At 51.7% G+C, this 18469-nt stretch overlaps 1 protein-coding gene across 1 annotated transcript; it reads right to left on the minus strand.

Annotated features, from left to right (window-relative positions):
* Positions 1–726: 726 nt before the first annotated feature.
* On the minus strand, positions 727–13147 carry INTU (inturned planar cell polarity protein). The gene is given in 20 exon segments (XM_049770879.1): positions 727–948; positions 1437–1440; positions 1755–1824; positions 1826–1895; positions 2621–2703; positions 2705–2896; positions 3420–3713; positions 3716–3812; positions 4064–4203; positions 4412–4630; positions 4991–5053; positions 6222–6275; positions 8601–8754; positions 8827–8904; positions 9518–9607; positions 9818–9936; positions 11128–11352; positions 11448–11533; positions 11632–12119; positions 12938–13147. Coding segments are annotated over 20 exon segments (2787 nt in total). The 5' UTR covers positions 13090–13147; the 3' UTR covers positions 727–839.
* Between the last annotated feature and the right edge of the window lie 5322 nt (positions 13148–18469).

Here is an 18469-nt window from a genome sequence, read left to right on the forward strand (position 1 = left end):
GGAGTGACTCTGCAGGGGTCAGCTCCCCTTCTGAGACAAGGTTAGTCTCATTAAATCCCTGTGAAAGAGAACTTGGAGGTTGGCTTCCTTTGGTAAGAAGACTCAATGTTTTTAATAGGACCTGGCTGGTGGCCGCTCACAGCCTAGTGTTTGAGCTCACTCCCAGGGTGCTCAGGGACTGTGGAGGCACAGTATGTAATCAGCAAGCGTGTGGGGAAGCTGGAAAGGCCCCACCAGGACAAGGCTTTCAAAATAGTTACAGAGGGGCCAGAAAAAGTAGTGTGTTTGCTTTGCCTGTAGAAGACCTGGGTTTGATCCCCAGCACCCAGATGGTCCTCAAGCCCTGCCAGGAGTGATCGCTGAGCACAGAGCCAGGTGTAAGTCCTCAGCACTGCTGAGTGTGGCCCAACATCCCTCAAAAGAAGCAAAAATATTTACACAGAACTTGGCTGCAGGGCACAAATCATGTGAATGTGTGTGCCCGCCTATATTTCATCACGGAGAGAAATGAAAAGTCACGGGCAATTGGAAAGACACACAGCCTAGTCAGGAGAGACACATATTCCTGTGCCCATCAAGGAGGGAGGGTCCCGGATTGGGACATTGGACAGCCATGAAAGGAACGAATCCACATGTCCCTTACACAGCAGCCCATGACACAGAGGTGACACCATGCTGGGGGCTGCATGACTCAGAGGCTGGCTGCCAGCCGCCAGCACTCCAGTCCCTTCTTCTCTCAAAGTGACTGAGTCTCGAGAAAAGCCAGGCCGGGTAAGCTAGTGAGTGGCTGGAAACAAGCTGCCCATGGCGCAGAGGGTGCTAAGTCCGATGTGGTATGCCTACAGGGTGAGTGCGAAGAAGAGCTTGAAAGCCATCTCCATGGCGAGCTCCGTGACCGAGTCGTGGAAGCAGACGTACAGCTCTCGGGGCTTTGGCTGCAGGAAGAGTCTTCTGTTGAAAGGAACAAGAGTTTTGGGCTGCAGAGCAAGAGGTTGGGGACGGGGATAGGCACAGGTGGGCTCCAGACTTCCCTGGGATCTTGTTTTATTTCTCACACTCAAGGAATTTCCAAAATCCCACTCCTGAGCCTAGAATCTGGGAAGTGCTGCTTCGGATACTGAAAAAAGCAGATTTTATCCACCCTGTGGCCACTGCCTATTTGCCTTATGCAGCTTTGCGATGAGCAGCTGCCACCTTCCCTCTGCAGTACAGTCAGGATCAAACAGCCAGGAGCACTGGGTGCTGGTCCCTGAGACGCCCAGTTGACTGTGACACTGCTGTGTGGGCACATGCTGGGCTAGGCCAGTTTATCAGGCAAAGGAGAAGCATCCACCCAAAACTGAAAGGAAGGATGTCTTTGTGGGTCAGCTCTGCAAAACCCGAAGCCGCAGCTGGGATGCCCAGGACACCCTCTCCCCTCAGGTGCTCAGGGACACTTCCCTGGCTACACTGTGGGGCATTTGGCAGGTAACCATGCCCTTCGAAGGTGACCAGGCCACAGTGAACCTTAAGGTAGACTCTAAGCCCAGGTGACACTCAGCAGTGACAAGCCGGGCAGGGTCTGAAGACAGAAGCCATAATAGCTCTGTAGCAGGACACAGGACTGGGTGTGAGGAGCAAAGGGGAGCAGTGGGTTTGAGCCCAGGGCCAGTGCGGGGGAATGAGTCAGGAGAAAACAAGGGCAAGAAGTGAGGCGGGAAGGCTCTTGGGAAGGTGCCCACATCCAGCCATGCCCCAGCCCTTCCCACTCACACCCACCACCCAGTACGTGAGCACTGGGGGATCTTTCATTGGTGTGTGGCCATCATCTGGGGAGCACTCGAAACAGCAGGCCATGCTCCTTCACTGGGGTGCAGCCAGGGATCCTGGGGGGCTGCGGCTGATACTCTCCTCTCCTGTGGAGTCCCGGGTGTGTTGGCATGAGCTGGTGCACCTCCCAGCTTCCTGCACCCCAATCTCCCTGAGAAGCATCTGTGTGCAGAGGTCGCCTGCTTGTGGCACTCCTGGCTTTGCGGTGCTCAGTGCTCAGTACTGACTGTGCTAGGGCTGTCCAGACTCAGTACTCACTCCTGGCTCTGGCTCAGGGCTCACTCCTGAATGTGCTTGGGACTCATTTCTAACTGTGCTCAGGGGCTGTCCTGGCTGTGCTTGGGGCTGTCCTGGCTCTGTGGCTGGGGTTCACTTCTCTGTGTTCATGTCTCATTCCTAGCTCTGTGCCCAGGGATGGGTTGGGTCAGACCTGGCATGTCCTGAAAAACTGGCCTTAGAAGGGACACACTAGGAGGGGACCTGGCAGGTGAGACTGGGACGAAGAATTGGTCTGAGGGGGGCATGTGTAGGGGGACACTTGTCTTGCTTGTTGCCAACCTGAATTTGATCCATATGGTCTCTCAATCCCTGGCCAGGAGTGACCCTGAGCACAGGGCTAGGAGTGGTCCCCAAGTACAGGGTCAGGAGTGACCCCTAAACACAGGGCCAGGAATGGTTCCTGAGCACAGGGCCAGAAGCCCCTGCATTTCTGGATGTGGCACAGAAATCAAAGGAGAAGACCTGGAGGCAGCATGACCTCTGCTGGCCCTCAAGGAACTCCGGGGCAAACGTGGGAGAGGAACCTGGTCACTCACCCTCGTTGGCCAGCGCCTGCTGGAAGACGGCCCGGATGGACAGGCAGCAGCGGTGGAAGTTCTGCAGGAGCTGGGGGTGCAACTGTGCCGCCGAGCTGGGACACCTGCTCGTGGGTGGGGGTGACGAGGACCCCCTGCATCGTCTCCAAGGCAAGGTAGTGGAAGAAGAGTATTCTGGGGCCCGAAGTCAGCCTAACAAGGAGGAAAACTGAGGGAGGGAGGCTCGCAGCCATTGTGCACTGGGGAGGGCATTTGTCCTGCATGCAACCAATCAGGGTTTTGATTCCCGGCATCCCACATCATCCCGTGATGTCTGGACGCAGAGCCAGGAATCAGCCCTGAGCATTGCCTGGTGTGGCCAGCCCCCAAACTCTAGTTAAAATGCAAAACAGATAGGGAAGGGACGAGCAGCAGGCCCAGGGAGCAAAGGTGACAGACACAATGAGGGCAAATCTCCCACAGCTCTGGGACAAGCTCTTAGGATGATACAGCCTGAGAGAAAAGAAGTCTTACTTCCACTGGGTCATCCACTTCTTGGCTCCTTTTCTGAAAGGTCCTTCTCAAGTTCCCCAAGAGAAAGGGGCTCTTCCTCAGGTCCTGAGAAGAAAAGTAGCCCCGTCCTGTCAGTCACCAGCAGGGTCAGCCCAGAACCCCATTAGGCTGCTGCGCGGATCCCTCTGCTGGGCATGATCCTCCGAAAAGGGAAGTTCAGGGCGCACCTGGAGCAGGGCCCCACTTTCCTCTGTGCTCTCTCGAGCCTCCTTGTGGCCTCTGGGCGTGGGGGCTGGGGGCTCAGACCTGACCCTTCAACACCTCCACCACTGTCAGGGCCCCCCGATGCCCCTGGATGGGCTGGGGCCTCCGTGCCTTTGTTGGAAAGTCCGCAAAATGCACCCTTCGGGGTGTGGGTGACAAGGTCCTGGAGGTCCCAGGAAGCTTCCTGAGGATTGGCGAGGGGATGAGGGTGAAGGTGTCGTGGGGCCCAGCCAGGAGCCCATCTGCGCAGGACAGGGCAGGGTGGGGCGCAGCTGCCAGTTGCTGGTCCATAGCGGCCTCCAATGGCTGCAGCTGCTGCCAGTGTGGTGCGGGCCCTGGTCCACGTAGACACAATCGGGGCCAGGGTTTGCCCTATGGCCTGGGACGCACAGCCGCCAGCCCTCCAGGAGCACGCAACAGCAGGCAGTGGCCCTGCAAGGAGAGAAGAGAGTGGGGGCTGGCTGGGGACACTGCAGGAAAACTACGCATCCACACTCTAGGGCAGCTGTGGCCCACATAGCTCCTGAGGCTCTAACCAGCCACTAGGGTGATTACCCCACAGGCCTGGGCACCCAGAAGAATGAGCTGCCAAGGGCATGTTGAACCCACAGCAGGGGTGTCCTGGACATGGTGATGCCCCATAATCTTTACAGGTCTGACTCCTCACTGTGCCAGTTTCCAACAGCGGAAACAGAAGATCTTCAACATCTACTAAAAGCTTGGCCCTGGTTTCATGAACATTCCCTAAAAGAGGAGGAATGGGGATGGGGTGGGGTGGGTCTTCTTCCAGAGTGGGCATCTCGTTTTGTGCTTGGGGACCACCCTGGCCACAGCAGGCAGAGCTGGGAGCAACACAATACCAAGGAGCACAGTGAGGGTGCTTTGACTGCAGGGCAGACACCCACTCTCTGCATACTCTACTCAACACACAGGATCTGCTCAGCTCTTCTTGACTATCTATGTATTTAGTCCACAAATGAGGAAAAAAAAAAAAGGAAATAAGAATAATACCCAGATGCTGAGGGACTCACCAGGCCAACGATGAGCAGGAAGCACCGAGCATTGTCAGGTGGTTGAAGGGTGTCGGGGTCAGAGCCAGTGTCAGTGGGGCGCAGGGGAAACACCTCTCTCCAGACCACCAGCTGCCCCACACGCCGCTTGGTGCCCAGGGCCAACAGGCCTACATGCTGGCAGTAGCCTGTGATCGCCAGCAGGTCGTCCCGGGGCAGGTGGCTGCAGAAAAGGTGGCCCTGGGTGCAAGCAGAACCCAGTCCACCGGGGCTAAGGTAGGAGTTCTGCGAGGCCGGCTGAGTGCTGGGCCCTGTTAGCAGCTAAACAACCTCACTCCAGTCAGGGTGTGTAAAGGGTAGGAGGAGAGCAATGCGTCTATACCCGAGCCATAGCATGGCAGGGAGGGCGCAGGCCTTGCATGCAACTGACCCAGGTTCAATCCCTTCCCCCACATAGGGGCCCCTGAGCACTGCCAGGAGGGATTCCTGAGCTCAGAGCAAGGAGTGACCCCTGAGCACTGTCAGATGTGAGTACCCATATGTGTTCATATGTGTCTAAGATAGAAGTAACAACATTGAAACATCTGCACTCCAGCTCACCTTGTAAAACAGAGATGTCCCCACGATGGTGTAAAGACGCCTCATGTCGTAGTGATCCTCGGACTGTGGGGAGAGCCAGAGAGTGTGTGTGGCTACTGTGTCCACAGACACAGACATGAACAGGACACGGACAGGACACAGACTCAACATGAACAGAACACGAACAGGACAACAGGACACAGACACAGATGTAGACGTAGACATGGGCATGGTCACGGACACTGTCACATGGACACCGCCTTTGGTACCTAACTTTATATAATACTTTCCTCAAGAAAATGAATATTCTTGGGACCAGCTATGTGTGTACAGAATTAGAGTAAAAGGTAATGCTTTATGCATCTTTATGACTGAGAATAAGCCTACTTACAACTTTTTCCCCCAAAATGGTGATGATCAGATGACTACTGGCTGTGTGCTAAGGGATCACTCCTGGTGGGCTCAGGAATATGGATGCAGGGGATCAAACTGGCTGGCGGCATACAAGGCAAATACTATCTATCACTCAGGTCCCTACTTTTGAATCTTAAAATGTTGACTGGAGACACTTAAGGATAGATGGCATGATTTCTTTTCCAAAGTGTTAGACAAACCTATTTTCGTTTTAGTTTTTGGGTCATACTCGGCAGTAATTAGGGATTATTCCTGGCTCTGCACTCAGGGATTACTGTTGGCAGTGCTTGGGGTACCATCTGGGGCACCCTCCCTATTGCTACTCCCAATCCTGACAGTTTATTTACTTAATGGTACACATGTATCCTGCCTCTGAGTTCAGTTCTACATGAGGCCATGTATTAAGCATATTATGCTAACTGCCATTATGTCAAGTATATGTAGTCTTTACTATATATACTATATATCTATAGTATCAAATGCCAATTATGCAACAAATATTTTCAACTTAAAATCTCAAGATTGTTGGTGAAATAGAGCCCTAAAGCTGCATGTTTCAAGATCATTATATATCCACTTGGAAAATATTTAGAAAAATGAATCATTTGCAAAATAAGAATTCGGGGGATGAAGCGATAGCATAGCAGGTAGGGAGTTTATCTTGCACAGGCAGATCTGGGTTTGATCCCAGGATCCCATATAGTCTCCTGAGCCTGCTAGGAGTTATTTCTGAATGCAGAGCCAGGAGTCACCTACTCAGGTGACCACCAGGTATGGCCTAAAAAACAAATAAACAAACAAAAAAAAAGAATCCAATACAGATCATTCCTATTCTTACCAGTTCTTCAAAATCTGCAGCCTCCAGGTCACTTAATGCCAAATCTAATTCTACCTGTGAAAGAACAACAGTCACAATAGTCACAACTTGCTAGCAATGGCACATTACTAAGTAATCACATTAAGGCTGGACCAAGTGTATGTGTGAAGTAAGATAATTTTATTTTTTAGTTTTGTTTTTGGGCTATATTCAGAGGTGCTAGGGGTTACTCCTGACTCTGCACTCAGAAATCACTCCTGGCAGGCTCGGGGAACCAACGGATTGCTGGAGATCAAACTCAGGTCAACAGATTGCAAGGCAAATGCCCTACCTACTGTGCTATCACTCTCTGGTCCTACAAGATAGGATTTATTGAAACTTATTTCAAAAGGTGTGAGGAAAGGGGAGAAGTGCCAGTTTGAGTGAGAACATGGGCTTTTCCAGAGTAGAACGAGCAGAGACCTGGAGACAAGCCAGGAAGAGACGCCTTCGAGGAGGATGTGGGCTTGAAGGGCAAGCCTAGCGAAGGAACCTCTGTATTTGTGTTACTTAAAGTCTCAGAACAGAACTGCTTGTTCAGAACTTTGCAGGCATTTCAGAAACTAAATTTTTTAACATACAAGTTTTAAGAAATTAAATGTCAGTCACTGCAAAGCTGACTTCACTCCATTCTCAAAGTAAAACCTCCAATGAAGATAAAATCATTGCCCTGGAATGATAGCAAAGCAGGAGGGCATTTGTCTTGCACATAGCTGAAGCAGGTGCAATCCCAGCATCCCACATGGATGCTTGCCAGGAATGATCCCTGTGTGTAGAGCCAAGAGTGAATGTCGCTAGGTGAGGCCCCCAAACCAACCAACAAAACAAAACAAAAAATAGCTGCCTAGTTTTAAGTGAGAAACTGAACTTTCCATCTTAAGGAAACTGATCTATTTTGTTTCTGCACATTGTACATGTTTCTGCACTGGACTCTTGGAAAACACCCACAGTCTGTCCGGTTCCTCTTGTTTCTATGGAAATCGCCAAATGTTTTCATGTATGTTTGTCCTCAAAGCCTTCAGAAGTTGGAAACAGAAACCATCTGCAGAGTGATGTGGGGTGCAGATGTGGACACTGAAGGCCAATGCCAAGGGACGCCTGGCACGTGCCTGCTCTTCCTGTTTCTGCAGGCACCCTCAGAGATGGGGGACCTGTTGCACGATGAGGCTTTTCACAGGCAGACGGCACTGAGACCCACACTTCCTAGCACCCAGCCCACGCCCAAAGTCCTCCTCTGTGTGGCTTCATTTCTTAGTGAAAGGACAAAAAACGAAAACAAACAAACAAAATCCAACTGCTCCCTTACAGCTCCTGATCTTGGACTGTTTAATGAGCCCCCTACAGACTCCTGGGAATGGCAACAGCATCTTTATATTCCTTGAGAAAAAGAATGCTTCTGTTCTCTCTGTAACCCTGTGTGACTGAGAAGAGTGGCAAGAAAGCACATCAGGCAATATTGAGACCCTTGGGAGGGGTATGGCAGAGAGGGCTCAGAGGGCACCAGGCACTGGGGAAGTTTCCCTCTGAGTTAAAAATAACCATTTCCATTCACCACAGACTCAGCTCCAGATCCTTTGAGTGGGGCCCTGCCCAACCAGAGCTCACTGGGTACAGCTCAGCCAGGTATTTCCCATGGGAGATCTAGTCACTAACTCCTGCTTTTTGCTTTATTTTGTCTTTTTAAGCACGCCCCTCCCCCCACCCCATGCTCAGGTTTGATTTTGAGCTCTGTGCTTAGAGCTCACTCCTGGCATGCTCACAGGGCCATACTGTGCCTTCACTGTCTCTGCAGGACCACACAAGCCCTCCATAGAACAGGCCTGGCTCTGCTCAGGAGCCCTGGGAACCCAGTATGTGTGGTGACAGGTGAGAAAGTGCACCAGATGGGGCTTTTGCTCAGGGCAGCCTCAGGATCATCTTGTGTGGAGCTGAAGGGGGTGCAGCCTCTCTAACGCAACCCAGGTGTGGTGACTAACCCAGCAGGACAAGTGGGCAAAGAGGCCCGCAGGGACTGCAGCCTCAGCAGGGAAGGCCAGAGGGAGTCAGACCAGCTCAGGGTAAGGGAGCAGGGTCCGGGGTACAGCCCAGTCTGAGATCAGGTAAATAGGCCAGAGCTGGGCTCATGTGAAGGGAGAAGCCTGCCAGGAGTGATCCTGGAGTCAGAGCCAGGAGTCAGCCCTGAGCCCCACCAGGTGTGGCTCCACCCCACCCCCAAATCAAATAAAGTTTAAAAAAAAAGAAAAAGAAGGATGAGGTTAGCTTGTTGCTTTGGGTCTCCTGGTCCATACACCAACCAAATGCCCCAATTGAGATGCCAAGGAGAGAGAGGAAGGAAAGGAGGTACCAGGCCATGAGGCTCACTTTGAGGTCCTGATGGACAGGCAACCAGCGGGCCCCAGGGAGCGTGTCCAGAACCTGCGCCCCGCAGTGCTGGGTGGTGGGCTGCAGCGCCCTTTGGAAGAACAAGGCAAAGAAGTGGTCCAGGGTGGCGGCGGGCTCAGCCTGGCTGAAAGCACTGCAGGGAGAAGAGGCAGTTGAGCGTGATCATCGCAGGGCATGGGGGAACACCATGCTGGGGGTCACTCACCTCTCCAGGGAGCCGAACATGAAGCACAGGGTCCGCACGGCCGCCTCTGTCAGGCTCCGCAGCTGAGCCAGGGGGACTCTGTAGGGACAAGCAGGGGACCCACCCCTCACTATACCCCCTAACCCGGGACACCTCCACCTCACAGAGCCCCTGTGCTGCCGAGGATCTGAGGAAGGCAGGTCTGAGGGGCAGCCACAGGACACAGACTAAGGCGACTGGGTGGAGTCTGGTGCCATTGTCCAGGCTACTGATCTGGCCCAGCCCTGAGCCCCTACAGACCCAGCCAGGGTGACAGAGGAGGAGGGAGGACTTGGCCCAGATGGGCCCACTACTAAGTCTGTCTCCAGTCCACCCTATCCCTGGCTCTGAGGAGAGGACCAGGAGGTGTCTTGGTGACTGAGATTGGTCCTGCTCACCACAGCAGGGCCCACCCCCACTGAGCTCCCAGGAACTTGAGTGACACCCACAGGCCGAACCTGTCCTGGGCATGACACTGGCAGTGACTTTGCACCAGCCCCACAGGCCCCAAAGGGAACTCAGAGTATGATACTCCTGTGGACTCTGCACTGGCCACCTTTGTGGGACAGAGGGGAATGTGTGGCCCCACAATACCCTGCCTGGCCCCCTGTGCCACCCTGTTGGAGAGGACCCTGCCAGCAGGGACTATGTGTCATCAGGGGATGTGACTTACTGTGAGGCAGGCATGCACACCACCAGCAGTGTGGCTGCCTCCTTCCAGTAGGCTGCGTGCACCTGCTTCCCATCCAGGATGAGGGATGAGCTGGGGATGGAGGGACCAGACTGAGATGACCCCCAACAAAATCTCTTCTACCACATCCAGAATCACCCCAGTCCAGATCCCCCAGGAGACCCGTCCCAGGCCAGGTTGTGGAAACCCTGAGAGACCAGCTCACTTTCAAACAGGTACGTCCACCTGGCTACATTCCAGCAAATCTACCCGTTTTTTTTTCCTGTCCCTGTTGGGCAGTACCTGGTGACCCGCGTGCCTGTCACGGTCTCTAGCATGTCACTGAGTGTGAGGAAGATCCCCCGCACGCTCTTCAGCTTCCGAGCCGTATCCGATGGGGGGTAGAGGTACAGGACTTCCTGCTGTGGAGACAGGGTCCAACAGGGATGCTGGGTCTCCACACATACCACAAGCCACCCAGTGCCAGCTGGATTCCCTCACACAGCCAAGAGGTGGAGGGTCAGAGAGCAAGCCCACAAGCTGGTACAGAGTCCTGGGCACACAGGACTGGCATGGAACACTGGGCAGGATCCACAAAACACCTGATGGCTGTCCCTTACGGCCACTGGGTTCTGTTGTTTCAGTACTGATCACCTCATCCCCACTCAATCCCTCTTCAGACTCCCCCGGGGTGCCGAGGAGCCTCTGAAATTCAGTCTTGATTTTTGTTTGTTTTTGGGTCACACCCAGCAGCGCTCAGGGGCTCTACGCTCAGAAATTGCTCCGGCCAGGCTTGGGGAACCATATGGGATACCGGAATTTGAACCACCGTCCTTCTGATTGCAAGGCAAATGCCCTACCTCCATGCTATCTCTCCGGCCCTCCTTTCAGTTTTGAAGAGAATCACTAACTTTGGTGGAGCCTAAGCTAAACTGTAACTGAGGGAGAGTATCAAGGTGATTTCATGTGGATGGAGGTGGGGTGACAGGGAATCAGAAGGTGTTTGCAGAACACAAATTAATCTGGATCCACACGAATCTAAGTGGTGGACTTAAAATACAGAATTCACCTGTAACATAAACATCACCAACTTTTTGGAAGAGCATGGTTCTAGGAGCGCGATAACTTTTGAAGGGAAAAAGAAGTTGGGGCCACCTCTGGGTGTGCTCAAGACTGATACCTGGCTCTCTGCTCAGGAATCATGCCTGGCAGTACTCAGGGGATCATACATGATGATGGGGATTCACCTGGGGCAGCTATGTGCAAAGCTAGTGCCTTAGCCCTTGTACTATCTCTCTGGTTTCTATTCTCATCTAAAAAATATTAGTAACATGAAATATGTGTATCTGTAATTGAGCCTAGTGATTTATTTTTTGTTTGCTTGGTTTTGGGCCACACCTGGCTCAGGGGATCCTATGGGGTGCCAGGGAAAGAACCAATGTCAGCGTGCAAGGCAAACGCTCTCCCTGCTGTGCTATCGCTCCAGCCCCAGGCCTAGTGATTTAAAAAACTCACAATTTTAAAGAAATCAGGTCAAGTTCTGGTGCCTTTTCCCACCTACTGGCAGCTCCAGCGACTCAGGGGCTACAGTGTGTCCCCCCGAGGATACATACCTCATCCTTAGTTGTGTCAGAGTCGAGCTGAAGTGACAGGAACATGACCACGTGTGGCCCCTCCTGCGCCAGCTGCCCCAAGTAGGGCTCCTGGTCTCCTTGAAGTAGTTGCACCAGCTCGCCAGGGCTCGCCACCAGCTCGCCAGGACTCGTCGGCACTGGCTTGGGGTGCTCTTGGCTGCCAGTGATCTTGGCCACCTGTGCATTCTCAAAGGTCAGCTTCACCTGGGCATAGGGAAGCGGGTCACTACCTCATCTGCGGGGAACCGGGTGCTGCCCCTGGTGAGTGATGGCAGTGGCCAAACTGTGCACGCACCTACCTGCATGGGCCCGGGGATGCAAGCCAGCACCTGCTCGATGTTCTCAGTGCTCACCTGCACATCATTCACAGCCACTAGGATGTCCCCTGGGGAGACAGGCCAGCTGACCCTCAGCTCTGGGTGCACCACAGGCATTCACCTATGAGCACTCATCTATGAGCAGTCACTCTGACAGAGCACTCACCGATGAGAACCTGGCCGCTCTTGAGGGCCGGACCCCCAGGCTGCAGTCCATGGACCTGCAGCCTCCCTGGCCTGCGCCGGCTGCTGCGGTGCACAATGCCCAGGAGCACCTCGAGGTGCCGGTGCCGGCGCACCGGGGCCCGTGGGTGCACGTGCAGGGTCACCTCCTTCCATCGAGGGGGCTCCAGAGCGCCCCGCTGCTCTGGCGAGGGTTTGAGGATGGACACAGGTGGAGGGGGCGCACGGCGGGGTAGCAGCCCGCGGCTTCGAAGGGCCCTGGTGAAGCATCGGAGACCGGCAGGGCCCTTGGGTGCACGCTCGCACTCGCCGGCCATGATGATCACCTCGTCCTCGCTGAAGCGCACGCTCCGGCCCGGTGTGGGGGACGAGGGGGCGCTGTCCACATCTGCATCTGAGTCTGAGTCCAGTTCCAGATAGAAAAGCTCTCCCCGCTTCTGCACGCTGCTCAGCCACTCGGGTTCCAGGTCACTGTGGGGGGACAGGGGAGACTCAAGTGGGGGCAGAGGTGGTGAGGGAAGGCGATGGGGGCTGAGGTGGAGGATGGGGTTGAGACAGGGTGAGGGATGAGGGTTGGTGGCAAGGAGGAGGGGTGGGATGGTTGGGAGGAGGGAGAGAGGAGGGGTGGGAGCAGGGGTGAAGGACGAAGGGAGGGATGGGGGTGCAAGTGGAGGTGGGGTCTTAAGTATTCCTTCAGACTCTTCCTTCCCATTTCCACAGCCCTGTGAGAGTAAATTATTTCCTAGTGCTCTTTGATTCCACCCTGGCGTCTTGAGGCAGGATAGACAAAGCAGAGGGCAGGAGAAAGAAAAGCTGTGGCCCCCCGAGCTGCAGCTAGCCTGGCTGAGCCACTTCCAGCAGCAGTGTCGGTCCCCTCCCTGGCTCTCCCTTTCTCTTCCAGAGACCGTGAAAGCAGGAACACCTTCCTTGAGGATGAAAGGGCAGGACAGGGTGCTCACTCCGTGTTTGTAAAATGACTTTCGGGCCAGAGGGCAAGCCAGCTCAGAGGCATTGGCCACCGAGAGGAAACAGAGGCAGAAGCACCCCAGATGTAAGGGGTGGATCCTAGGTGATGCTTGAGAACGTGCAAGCCCACGTGGTCCTCGCGGTCGGCTCACAGGGGCCTGGGGCGTCAGTCCTCAGTAATCGAGAGCGAACGAGCACCGGCAGACGCCTCGGACCCGGGTTGGGGTTCCCCCTGCGGATTCCAGGCCCGCTGGGCAGCGCCTCGAAGCACCGACCCGGCCGCGTAGGGGCTGCAGAAACTTGTCCCTCCGCGCGACCCTTACTTGTCTTCGCTGCCGTCGGACGTGCAAGAAGCTGAGTCGCGGGCCTCGGAATCCGAATCCGAATCGTCCTCCTTTTCTTCGCGGGAAGCGGGGTAGCCCGGCAGCTGTTCTGGGCCCCGAGGCGGCGAGGGCCACTGCGCGGACGACGCCATCGCCGGATGACGGTGGAGTCAAAGCTCACAGCGCGGGACCCTGGAGGCAGCCATGGCGCTCGACTGGGCGGGGCGGAGACCACGTGACCGCGTCCCCGCGCAGCGATTGGCCGGGCGCGGTTGCCACGGAGACGGGGACGCCGCGCTGAGTGTTTTTTTTTTCCTTCCTGGACTCGCTTTGCAGGTCGCTTGGGGCGCTCACAGCGGACCCCGTGGGCTCCCCCTGCGAGAAAAGAAAACTGACCCCGTTCGGGCCTCGGGCCACACCCCGCAAGTGTCTTTGCTGCGCCTCTGGTTTTCATGAGGGCTCACAGTAATGAATATTTGTGCAGTTTTCCCAGGCAGAAGATGCAGAATGCTTCAAGTGTGCGCAAGCGGTGCCAGAGCTCAATCTCTTTAATAAATGGCCAAAAGTTCTCTCACCACGGAAGCCAGCAGGGGCGTGTGAACTGTCCTTGTCAAACTGTCTTTTTCCTCTTGAGAACCAAATAAGAACACTGACTGAGAAGCTACCATCACTCTTAAGTGCTTGTTTTGTTCATTTTTTCTAACCAACCTGAAAATCCTGAAGGCCACTAAAGGGAGAGCCTGTTTGAGATCACAGACTTGCTGCAAAGGCAAAGTATTTATACCTGTTTACCTAAAATTATAATTAAAAGTTTCTCATTCTTGAGGAGCCACTTTTTATTTCCCGTAAAAGAGAACACTTGGTTTATTTCTGAATCATGTCAACTCACTTGGCTAATTTATTTTTTATTTATTTCCATTAGTTCCATGAGTCTGAACCATTTCCATTAGTTCAGTCCCTCTATCTTCCTACTCTCCTGTAAAACCAAATACGTTACTACTGTTCTTGGTCTTTCACAGAAGTTATAGGGGTGGGGAGATATCTCAGAAAAAACATGATGTTTTTCATGTTTTTTATGCCGGAGCCTCGGATTCCTTCCTCATCAATACAGTCCCTGAGCCCCACTGCAGAGAGACCCTGAACATGAGCCAGGAACAGCCTCTGAGCACTGCTAGGTGAGATTCCCCAAAATGAAGAACAAGTATTTAAAACTATGATACGTGTTCAGGGTGTGGATTCATCAAGAATCACTCTTGGCAGTGTTCAAGGGGCTATATGTCATGTGTGCCAGGGCTTGGCCACATACAAGGCAAGCACCCTACCCCCTCTGCTCTCTCTCTAGCCTAGTATGTTCATTTTATAGCTTTGCACATCATATCTGTGCAAACAGAGTCAAAGCTAAGCAGCCTCAGCTGCACTGAGGAGCATGATGGTAAAGGGACTATTTGTGGGTTTTTGTAGAGATTCTATCTTGTCAGCCTCATTACCAGCAATTGAAGAAGACAGTAAAGAGACTGGAGCATTTTCTCATTTTTGGATTTCTTGTTCCCCAGACCAGCCAACTTCTGAGGTCCAAATAGGTTTTGTTCACTCTGTGTATTCACTATGGCCCTTCTTTCCACAGATGCCATCTCAGGAAGGCAAATGAGACAATTGTGACAGAAAACCCAGCCGATAAGGACATGAAATATTTAGCATCATCTCAGGCTCAAGAGCTCTTTCCCTCCCACAGAGATACGAGAAGCAATGGAAACAGGGTCACAGCAGGGCTGGAAATAGGGTCTCATCAGGGCTGGAAACGGGGTGGCACCAGGGGTATCTCAACACTTTAACTATAAGGCATGCTTTTAGAGGGATAGCATTTTCTTCAGAATGAGTTAATCTGCCTTAATTAGGGCACAGGCAAATAGTTCATGGGCTCTGTGGCAACACTGACAGCCACCGTAGTTTTCACATTGTGACCAAACCCAGTAGATTAGCAGAGCATTTGAGAAGGAAACTCTATAAAGGAGAATCCAATTGGGGGAGGAGGGGAGAGACATAGAAATAGACTTCCAGGAGGGGTTGGGGGCAGCACAGGAATTGGAAAGCAGGTTTTGAGAAAGCCCCACACAAACAAGAGCCCTAGCATGACTTCCCATGCTGCCCCCACACCCAGCATCACAGTGCAGCCATGGACGACACCAGCACTATGGGGGACCCAGAGGTCCCTGAGCACAGAACATTCTGAGGTGCCTGGGAGGGACGCCTGGATAAAAGTCCCATTAACAATCCTGTGCCTCTCTGGTACCACAGAGCAGAGTGGAGCAGATACAGCAGAAGTTGCACTGTGTGAAAACAGGAGATAAAGCTGTGCCAGGGCCATGCCTTGGAAAGTGCCCAGTGGCTCAACATCCTGAGCCCCGTGGTGTCCTTTTCAATATCAGAGTGATACCGCAGGTCCAAGCAGCACCATTCCCTCTGACCTTAGCACTGAACCATGGGCCTGCTGACTGAGTGTCACCAGAGTGGCCCTAGTCCCCTTACTCAGCTAGACCTGTTCTTATCAGGATGTTACATAGGACATAACACTTCACTGCCACTAGGACAGAATAACAGATGGAGAGGGATAGAGGGGGCCAAGGAACAGCCATGCTTTGTCTTTTTGTCTTTTTGTCATTTTCTTTCTTTCTTTCTTTCTTTCTTTCTTTCTTTCTTTCTTTCTTTCTTTCTTTCTTTCTTTCTTTCTTTCTTTCTTTCTTTCTTCTTTCTTTTCTTTCTTTCTTTCTTTCTTTCTTCTTTCTTTCTTTCTTTCTTTCTTTCTTTTCTCTCTCTTCTCTCTTCCTCTCTCTCTCTTTCTCTTTCTTTCTTTCTTTCTTCTTTCTTTCTTCTTTCTTTCTTTCTTTCTTTTTTCTTTCTTTCTTTCTTTCTCTTTCTTTCTTTCTTTCTTTCTTTCTTTCTTTCTTCTTTCTTCTTTTTCTTTCTTTCTTTCTTTCTTTCCTTCCTTTCTTCTATCTTTCTCTTTCTTTCTTTCTTTTTCTTTCTTTCATTCTTTCTTTCCTTCTTTCTTTCTTCTTTTTTTCTTCTTTCTTTCTCTCTCTCTCTTTCTTTCTTTCTTTTCTTTCTTTCTTTCTTTCTTTCTTTCTTTCTTTCTTTCTTTCTTTCTTTCTTTCTTTCTTTCTTTCTTTCTTTCTTTCTTTCTCTTTCTTTCTTTCTTTCTTTCTTTCTTTCTTTCTTTCTTTCTTTCTTCTTTCTTTCTTTCTTTCTTTCTTTCTTTTCTTTCTTTCTTTCTTTCTTTCTTTCTTTCTTTCTTTCTTTCTTTTTTCTTTCTTTCTTTCTTTCTTTTCTTTCTTTCTTTCTTTCTTTCTTCTTTCTTTCTTTCTTTCTTTCTTTCTTTCTTTCTTTCTTTCTTTCTTTCTTTCTTTCTTTCTTTCTTTCTTTCTTTCTTTCTTTCTTTCTTTCTTTCTTTCTTTCTTTCTTTCTTTCTTTCTCTTTCTCTCTTTCCTTGTTTTCAAGAATTACATCTGTTGGTGCTTAGAGGACAGGGATCAAACCCAGGTTAACCATTTGCAAGGAAAGAACCCTTCTTGCTGTATGATTGCTCCAAAACCCATCATTTACATAATTTTCTATTTGTTATTGGAGCCACACCCCATGGTGCTCCGGAGTTACTCCTGACTCTGCACTGAGGAATCATTCCTGGGAAGGAGGTCTAGGATGACAGGAATCAAACCCTGGTCAGCTGAATACAAGGCAAACATCCTTCCTGCTGTTCTGGCCCTTCCATCATTTACACTTAAAAGCTTGGTTTATTATTTGGGGCTGTTTTCCTACCTATCCTGCTTTTAACTCTGAATTCTGGATGTTCCAGGTACTTTTAAGACATATTTTTGCTTTGGCCCAAAGAGTGAAATTCAGAAATTTTTCAGGACCCTGGCTGAGGGTAAAGGAGCTCTGGCCTGGGTGTATAAAGTGGTTTCCCAGAGCATTTCTCACTCATTTCCTACCATGAGTGCTCACTCAGTTCCTCCTACTGGACAGATAGAAACTGTCTTCCTCCTCCTCCTCCTCTCCTCTTCCCCCTTCTTCAGTGCTCTGGCCCTGAGCTTCCTTTTTCAGGACTTTCTTTATCCCCCAAATCCCAATGGACAACCTTTCAGATGCCACCCTGGTCTCTGTGCAGTCAAAGAAACAGTCAAAGCCTTTGTGAGCAACAGAAATGGGACCTGGGGGGCAGACACACTGCTATATGCACAAATGTAATGCAAAAATTAAAAATAAATTGAGGGGACCAGAGAGATAGCACAGCGGCGTTTGCCTTGCAAGCAGCCGATCCAGGACCAAAGGTGGTCGAATCCCGGTGTCCCATATCCCCGTGCCTGCCAGGAGCTATTTCTGAGCAGACAGCCAGGAGTAACCCCTGAGCACCGCCGGGTGTGACCCAAAAACCAAAAAAAAGGGCCGGGAAGGTGGCGCTAGAGGTAAGGTGTCTACCTTGCAAGCGCTAGTGTAGGACGGACCGACCGCGGTTCGATCCCCCGGTGTCCCATATGGTCCCCCCAAGCCAGGGGCGATTTCTGAGCGCATAGCCAGGAGTAACCCCTGAGCGTCAAACGGGTGTGGCCCAAAATCCAAAAAAAAAAAAAATTGAGATGGGGGCCAGAGTGATAGCGCAGTGGGTGTTTGCCTAGCATGCGGCCTACCCAGGATGGACATGCGCTGGATCCCTGACATCCCATATGGTCCCCCCAAGCCAGGAGCGATTTCTGAGCACACAGCCAGGAGTAACCCTTGAGTGTCACTGGTTGTGACCCAAAAACAAACTAATAAAAAGAGAGACAAATAGTAATCATTATTTAGGTGCATCTTTTTAAATTTAGATGGTACAAATATTTCTTAATTGACTCAGGAAAAGAGAGGAATGAATGTTCTTCGAGTTTTTGTCTGGCCCAGACAAGCTACAGGCAATTATTTCTGTGTCCAAAGCAGGAGAGCAGGACTGGTGTTTGCCGTGCTACTACTGTTTTAGTCAGACCCTCAGACCCTCTGGAAGCTCCCTCCGGCAGTCACATGGCCTTCACTTTTCCTTCGGCAGACATACCTTTTTTCCTTTTTGGTTTTTCGGGCCACACCCGTTCAATGCTTAGGGGTTATTCCTGGCTAAGTGCTCAGAAATTGCCCCTGGCTTGGGGGGGGACCATATGGGACGCGGGGGGGGGGGTCCTTCCTTGGCTAGCGCTTGCAAGGCAGACACCTTACCTCTAACGCTACCTCGCCGGCCCCCAGACACACCTTTTTTTTTTTTTTTTAAAGCACATCGATTTTGTATTTTCCATTTTGGAAATGGTATTGACAATAGGAAATACACAAGTAATATAAAAAACCCAGAAGACGTACGCTTTTAAAATAAGATGTAAAAATAAAACCGTCTGCTCGCTCTTTTTCTCTTCTTTTTTTGGGGGCGGGGGTCACACCAAGGCAGTGCTCAGGGGCTACTCCTGGCTCTACCCTCAGAAATCGCTCCTGGCAGGCCTGGGGGACCATACGGGATGT

The sequence above is a fragment of the Suncus etruscus genome, chromosome 3 (genome assembly GCF_024139225.1).
Source record: "Suncus etruscus isolate mSunEtr1 chromosome 3, mSunEtr1.pri.cur, whole genome shotgun sequence".
Lineage (NCBI taxonomy): Eukaryota > Metazoa > Chordata > Mammalia > Eulipotyphla > Soricidae > Suncus > Suncus etruscus.